Source organism: Alexandromys fortis, unplaced genomic scaffold, assembly GCF_014885135.2.
Source record: "Alexandromys fortis isolate MF-2015 unplaced genomic scaffold, M_Fortis_MF-2015_v1.1 scaffold_329, whole genome shotgun sequence".
In the NCBI taxonomy this organism is placed as follows: Eukaryota; Metazoa; Chordata; class Mammalia; order Rodentia; family Cricetidae; genus Alexandromys; species Alexandromys fortis.
This window is the reverse complement of record NW_026068249.1, coordinates 665,820-674,153: the sequence shown is the minus strand read 5'-3', so window position 1 is coordinate 674,153 and position 8,334 is coordinate 665,820. Positions and strand designations below refer to the sequence as shown.

Below are 8,334 nucleotides of genomic sequence, written 5' to 3'. Positions count from 1 at the left end.
GGGCACAGTGCCAGGTGGTTATGGCACATGCCTTGAATCTCAGTTCTTGGGTTGCAGAGGCAAGTGAATCTCCAAGTTTGAGGCCATCCTGGCTTACCAAGTGAGTTCCAGAACAGCAAGGGCTATACAGAGAAACCCTATCTTGAAAAAAAGAAAAAAGAAAAAAAAAAAAAACAGGCAAAGTGGCAACTCACCATAGTAGTCTCTATCAAAACAAGATAGACAGGCCAGGCTGAGAGTACCCACAATGATAGGCTGTATACACACACACACACACACACACACACACACACACACACACACACAATTGTTTTAAAAGGCATTGGAACAATTACAGGAGATGAAAAAGACTAATATTAATATTTCACCCTTTTGACCACACAGCTGATACTTCCTAAGGTCAAGACACAGCCACGACTAACTGCACATCTGCTTTTCACAGAACCATGGAAACAACGAAGGGCATCCCTCACGAGCCTCAGACTAGAAGGCAAGATCTCCAGGAGATGCTGACAGATGTGGGGTTGTCTGTTGACTACTGGCTGCCTAAGCTTCAGGAAGATGTGGGTGTGACCTGTGCCCAGGCCTTACAACACTTAGAAGAAAAAGACCTCCAGAAGCTGAAGTCCCAGACACAGCACACATGGGAGAAAAAGGCTCTGGAGAAGCTGCTTGACCTCTCACAGCCAAACAGTGTTGCAGAGTTCCAGGAGACTCCTGGGGAGATGATAAGGAACAGGCAGCAGCAAGCAGAACAGGCACTGCAGGAACTGAGGGCCTTGCAGTCAGAAGGGAAACACAGACAGGAAGAGGAAGTGAGGAGGAAAGAAGCAGAACTGAGGCAAGCAATGGAGATCCCAGAAGAGTGCTGGCCAGGGCCTGAAGTACCCCTCAAAGATATCACTGAAACAATGGAGAGACATCTCAAGGATATGGAGCAGAAAATTTCCTACAGTGGAAACCTCTCAGATAGAGACCTGGTAAGATGGGCATCTGGAGGGCTGGCCCTGCAAGGAATTTATAAGACCAGCCACCAAAGAAGCCTGATTCAGAAGAAAGAAGAGCTACTCAGTGTCCCTACGGAGTTCTCACTTGTTGGCCCTGAGCATGGCACATGGATGGAAACAAAGGAATTTTCCTCTTTTCAAGAACAAGCCATGTTCACACAGACTATGGAGAAGCTGGGTTTCAGTTCAGCCTTCTCAGCTAAAGGTGAAGGCTGGGGACTTAGTCTAGAAGGTGGTATGGATAAAAATAAACATACAGTATCTGGAGATAGCCACCAATCCCATTCAGAGCAATCTTATTTCTGCTCAGCCAAATTCAGCTACATTCCACTGGCCACCTGCCACTTTCACATCCATCAGCTTCAACTCTCCAAGGCTGCTCTCCAGGAGCTAAAAAGTATTGAAGAACTCCTAGGTCAAACTACACACACAGATGGATTCCCCTTACTGAGGCACAGGGCTGAAAACTTTTTTCACAAGTTTGGTTCTCATGCTAACCAAGGCCCACTGCACCTGGGGGGAATCTACTGTTGGAAGGCCATTTCAGAGGATTTCAAAAGTGAGCAATTGGCTGATGTAAAGCAGCAGGTGGCAGAGTCCTTGAATATTTACATAAGGGGCAGCTATGGTGGCTTTGGAGTTAAAGCTGGTACAAGTGTAAACATGTTAGACCCACATTCAAAAACAGCATCTAACAGTACAACTCATCAAAACTTTCAAACAAAGGTGAAACTCTCTGTCGCCCAGATAGGTGGACCAGCAGAAGCAGATAGTATTGCCCAGTGGACAGCTGGCCTTGTTGCTAGCAATCAAACATGGTCTGTCATTGACCGGGGACTTCAGTTGGTACCTATTTGGGATATCATCCTCTCTAGCCACAGAAGTGATTTTAAGGATGCTCTTCAGGTGGCAAACTGCCTGAAAGACAGTTACACTGCTCTGACTGGACTCACTGCCCAGATTCAGGAAGGAGAGGAATTTCTTACTGCTGGAAAAGAAGCCAGGCTTTTCCTAGAGGATGTGAAATGTTGGGAGGTTTCTGATCCTGAAAAACAGCTTAATAAGCTGATAGACTTCATGCAAACATTGAGTCAAAAAGTAAAAAGTTATAACATTTGGATTAATACATGCCTCACAGATTGGGATCTGCAGAATTTTCTAATAAACACTGTAAGCTTTTGCAAAAATTCACCCACTTATAAAACTCAGTTTATTAAATCTCAGTTGTGCAGCCTTCTAGAACCTCATGTCTACAAAGTGACAAACTTTCCTCAGGCACAGTCCATCATACAGTGGATCAATCAGTCAGAGTCAGAGGAAGAACAAATCAAAATCCCCTCATTTTCTGAATTCATTGAGACCTTAAAGAAAACCCACAAAAACCTGATGGAAGTGAATATAAAAAATGAGTCCCCAGAAACAGTGGAAGAAGCTAAAAGAACTGCTACATATGAGGTGACCACAGCTCTTGGCTCCTTCTTGAAGTACCTCAGAGAAACAGAGCAGCCAGACATGCAGCTGATGCTACTCTCCATTGCAGCTGGTACAGGATATCAGTTGATAAACAATATTTTTCAGCATCTTCTGGGGTGTAACGAGTTAAGCTTCCTTGTGGATCAAATGCAAGCTATCAATCACAAATACCAAGATCTTAAAAATATCTGCAGCTACAGAGCCCAGGCGTTCCTGGTGCTCACAGCTCTCAGAGCCACAGTCGATATTACAGATACCTCTACAGAAGAGAAAGGACAACGCTTGACATTAATAAGACAACATATGGGACACTTGTTGTCTGAAGAAGTTGTACATGTTCTCACAAAACATGGAGCACATCATGATTGGGAAAATCTGGAGAACGATTTAAGATTACTGATTGATGGGGACTATAAAGCCACAATCCCTTCTTTGCAAATGGATGAGGTAAAAAAACAGTTGCAAAGTCTCTGCTATGAAAAGAAAGAGATCTATAAACAACAAAGTAATGAAAACAATGAAAAGGATATGATAGAAAAAGGACCTTTCCTAGACTTACTCCAGCGTCTAGGCCTCGAACACCACTACCCAAAAAGGATGAGCAGAGCTGACTTCCATCTGATCTATAAGACTTCTGTGTACAATACACAGCCAAGATCTGAACAGGAACTTCCCTTCTATTTCCTACAAAAGCTACTGATGCTAGATTGTGGGTTCAGGCATCTGGTCTTCAAAGATGACAAGAACATAGAAAACCAGAACTCTGTAGTCTCTTGCAGTCATGAAAATGAAGATTTTGATCCATATGAAGATGCCATTAAAGAAAGTGACAGTCTTACCTACCTCTCAGCCACTGAGTCCCAGCCCCACATTCACCCAATGGACATCCAGATGGCCATTTTTCACTGTGCAGATGATCTTGCCAGACAATATATTTTGTCCAAACTTTCCATTTGTCAATTTGCACTTCCCCTTGTGGTACCAAATCCCAACAGTTCTCAGATTGAATTCTCTCTCTGGTCTCTCAGACAAATCAGGAGAAGTTGGCAAGAGTCAAGTAAATCACCACAGGACAAGAGCTACAGTCACAGCAATCAGCAGATGTGCCGTGTTTCTACCCCCATTGTGTCCTTCATTAGAGTTGGAAATGGCCTCTCTGCTTCCAAATCTCAGATCATGAACTCTCTTCTCAGTAAACATAAACATGATGTGTTTTTTCACAGGCACTGCAGAGGAAGCAGCAAAGATTGTCTCCTGATGGAGGGAGTGGTGGAGATCTCCTGGTTCTGTCCTGGGGGTCAAGGTGAGGACAGATTTGACAAGTGTGTGACCTTCACCAATCTTCGTGGAGATGCGAAGGACCATAGGCAACAACTCAGTTTTCTGCAGGATGTCTCTTCTCTCATTGTGATCCTCATGTCAGCTTCTGATGACAATAAAGAAAACCAAAAACTTGTCAGACACCTCTGTCAGTCATCAAGCCCTCTAATCTGCTTGATTGATGACAAAGAAAAGACTATAGCCAATAATTCTGGTAAAAGAATGAGAATTGGCATCAGGAATAGAAATGAGGCAGAATTAACAGAGGAGCTCACAAACGCCATCAAACATTTTCTAGAGCTCTCTAATACTGCTCTCAGTTTAGAGGGCTGTTCACAGATGGCTCAAAAACAAGGATTCCTTATTGATGAGGACCAAAGAGACTGTAAGGAAGCCAAAGAAAAGGCACAGACTATAATGGCCCTCCTGGAGGAATCCAAGTTATCACAGACAAAAGAAAATTTACTACCCCTTCAGGGACAACTTTGGCACCTTTGGTGTAAGAAGGATAAAGAATTCTATCATCTGAGAGAGAAAGGGAATCGAAGCATTGAACAACACAAGAGTGAGATTGAGATAGATAAAAGAATAATTCGATGTCGGCAATTGGAAAGAGCCTTTCCTCTCAATGATTTAATGCGCTCTGTTCTTGAAGTTCTCCAAGAATGTTCAGAAACTCATAATAAACTCTACTTTCTGCAGTGGCTAAGTCTGTTTTTTGACAATCTGACTACAGAACACCTGGAAAAGTTGCATGAAAAGCAAAGATCTTTGTGGTTAGTGGTACAAAGAGAAAAGCAGAAAGCACAGAAGAGCACCTCCCTGACACTCTGGCAGAAGCAGATAGAAGCCATCTCTACTGAGATTCTTAACTGCACTTTAGGAGTTGAGCACCTTCTCCGAGAAGTTGGCCAGATCTATGAAGCTCTGGAAGAAATTTCATCCTCTAGAGACAGCCTTTTTCTCTGTCTCCCTCAGATTGCTGCAGACCTAATGGTAGCTGGTCTTCCCATTGAGCTGATGGATGGGGATGCTTCATATGTGCCTCTAAAGTGGGTAGCAGCTGTTTTTGACAAGATCTCAGAGAAAGTTGGAGACAAAAGACTGTTTGTTCTCTCTATCCTCGGTCTGCAGAGCTCAGGGAAATCCACCCTACTGAATGCACTGTTTGGGCTGCAGTTCACAGCCAGTGCAGGCAGGTGCACCAAGGGGGCCTACATGCAGCTCTTGAAGGTGGAAGAGACATTCACAGAAGAACTTGGCTTTGATTTTGTTCTTGTTGTAGACACAGAAGGACTTCGGGCTCCAGAACTCAACAACAAATCCCAAAATTGGGACAATGAGTTGGCAACCTTTGTCATTGGCCTTGGAAACTTGACTCTGATCAATATTTTTGGGGAGAATCCCTCTGAGATGCAAGACATCCTACAAATAGCTGTTCAAGCCTTTCTTAGGATGAAACAAGTGAAAATCTCCCCCAGTTGCCTCTTTGTCCATCAAAATGTGGGAGAAGTTACAGCTAAAGACCAAAATGTGGAAGGAAGAAGGTGCTTAGAGCAGAAACTGGATGAAATGGCAATAACAGCTGCAGAACAGGAAGAGTGCTCAAATGTATCCCATTTCAGTGATGTCATTAAGTTTGATGTCAATAATCATGTCTATTACTTTGCCCACCTCTGGGATGGAAATCCCCCTATGGCCCCTCCTAATCCTCGGTATAGTCACAATGTCCAGGAACTAAAGAGTACAATTATTTTGACTGCCAAACAGGAATCCAGAGGTAGCATCATGAAGATCTCAGATTTCAAATTTAGAGTTCAAGATTTGTGGAAAGCCCTAGTAAATGAGAACTTTATTTTCAGCTTCAGAAACACCAGAGAGATCATGGCCATGAGCAAGCTGGAAACTATGTATAACCATTGGACCTGGGAGTTAAGGAGTCACATGCTGGACTTTCAGAACCAGCTGATCAATCAGATTCAGAATGGGAAAGTTCAGGCACTCAAAACAAGCATATTTGAGGCTCCAATCACAGAAAAATATACAGCAATTAAGCAAGAACTTGAAAAATATTTTAATGAAGATCCAGACAATGAAATATTGGTTCAATGGAAATCAAATTTTGAAAATAAGCTAATAATCCTTAAAGAGACACTTATATCAGACACCAGAAGGAAAGCCAATGAACTTATTCATTTAAAAAAAAATCAAGAAAGGTTGGATAAGAAAAAATCAAGTTATGCAAATGAATTATTGGAAAGAAGCAGAAAGTTGGCTTTAACTGTAAAGGGTAAAGAATTAAATGAAGAAGAATTACATGAAAAATTCAATCAACTTTGGAAAAAATGGGTCTGTGATGTTTCCTCAGATCTTCCTCCAGTCATAGAACCTGACATTGACACAGATTCTGAAAACATTCTTTGGGAGTATTTCCAAAAGGAGATCAACATGGTGGACATACTAATGAGAAATTCTGAAGATAAATTTCAAATAAATTATGATGAACATGTAAAAATGAATAAAAAGTATAACTTCATGACTAGGACACTAAAGGTCTGTGATAAGGAATCCATTAATATGACTACTGACCATATTATTTCAAGATTTAATGAAACAATCAACAATATTCATAAGCAACAGTGTGATTATAATACAAGTTATTTCCATGAAATTCTGAGAATAATAGAGGAAGAAGTAAAATCTGCACCTACTGAGGAAAGATACACATTTACAAGCAAATATATCATTGAGTTGTCACTATGCTTATTCCAAAGAGCATCTAAGAGTTTTAAGGAAATGCATAAAGCATTCAAGAGAGCAAATGATCCTGTGAACTATCTGGAGAGGAAGAAAGATGATTTCTTCATGAGTTTTAAGATTTCCTGCCAAGGTGCCACCTCCATCAAAACATTTGTTGATTTTCTTTGGCACAAGCTCACCCCTGCTATCTCTGCAACCATAAAGGGGAAAATGGTCATTAAAATTGCTGGAGCCATGAGAGCCACCTGCCCAGCATTCAATGGAAACAGGGCTAACCTGGAGAAACATATTCTCATTTCTCTGGCAGAAGAAGAAAACTTTGATAAGTACTGGGAGTACCTTCATGATACAAAATCCTTTTTTAGCAGGTATATTGAAAGCCATATTAAACAATACTGTTCAGATGGGGGAAGTAAAAATATAAAGACTTTTTTAAAAATAAGTTTAGGTGACATCAAGAATGCCGTCCTCTCTGCCATTCATGAGTCCACGGCAGTGGCTAAAGATAAAGGCAGCACTGCATCTGGCTGGTTGGATTTGTTCTGTGATCACCTAGGGAGCAACCTGATCTTTCCAAGAAGAGACCTGATAAGCATCGAGCACCAGGAGATAAAGGACACTGAGTTTCTCAAAGAAGCCATGAGTGCAGCTTTGGATCCTGCAATGAGGAAAGTCGAAGAGGACTGCTCAAGTAAGCCCATAGATGAAATGATTCCTGACATTGAGAAAATTCTCTCTGAGCATCTCTGTGGCTGCTGGAAACAGTGTCCTTTGTGTAATGCAATTTGTACAAACACCATTCCCCAACATGAGGGAGACCACAGTGTGCCATTCCACCGTCCTCAGGCTGTCAGTGGATGGCATAAGCATAAAACAGACCACTTTGTCATTGACTGCTGTACTAGTTCAGTAGCAAGTGACCGCTTCATGCTTTTGGGAAATAAACGAGAAATCCCATATAAGAATTACCGGCTGGCAGGAGGAGATTATGCCACATGGAGTATCACTCCAGACTCATCCACCCAGTCATACTGGAAATGGTTTGTCTCACACTTCAGATCAAAACTAGAGGAAAAATACCAGAAAAAGTTTACAGGCACAGGTGAAATCCCAGAGGCATGGGCCAAAATCACAAAGGAGGATGTGCTCAATGACTTGAAAGAGCAATAATATTCAATAAATAATCCAATATCAGACAGAGTCGCAGCATACCTAAATAATTCTAAAATTCCTCATCATCATTTCTAAAAGTCTCCATCATTTCCATTTATAGGATGAAATATGTGAAAGCTTGGAGCTTTCCCTATAAAATGTCTTTAATCTCTTTGTCTCAGCTTCTTTTTGTTTAAAATCAAATTATCATAGCTAGAAAGATGGCTCAGAAGTTATGGGCAAGTGTTGTTCTTGTAGAGGACCTGCCTGACATCCATTTGGCAGCTCACAGCCATCTCTGTAACTCCAATTCCAGGAAATCTGATGCCCTTTTCTGGCCTCACACATGATATATAGATATAGATTTAGATATATGCAGATAATCATAACATAAAAAATCAATTACCAATATATGTGAATATATAATAAAATAAAATCCATTTAAGAGATCTAAGTCATACATGAAATCATGGTTATGAATATTTTTATAGTATATAAATTTAGGGACATTCATGTCAGTTAAAGCAGAGATACCAGGAAGGGCAAGAAAAAAAACACAAGGTCTGTACACATGAAGCTAGCACATCTGTAGCATTCTACAACATTGAATCTCATAAGATGT

At 41.3% G+C, this 8,334-nt stretch overlaps 1 protein-coding gene across 1 annotated transcript; it reads left to right on the top strand.

Annotated features, from left to right (window-relative positions):
* The first annotated feature begins 446 nt into the window (after window positions 1-446).
* LOC126494130 (interferon-induced very large GTPase 1-like) lies at window positions 447-7,730 on the top strand. The gene has a single exon (XM_050131358.1). It carries the CDS (start codon window positions 447-449, stop codon window positions 7,728-7,730), a length of 7,284 nt encoding a protein of 2,427 aa, XP_049987315.1.
* Window positions 7,731-8,334: the final 604 nt, after the last annotated feature.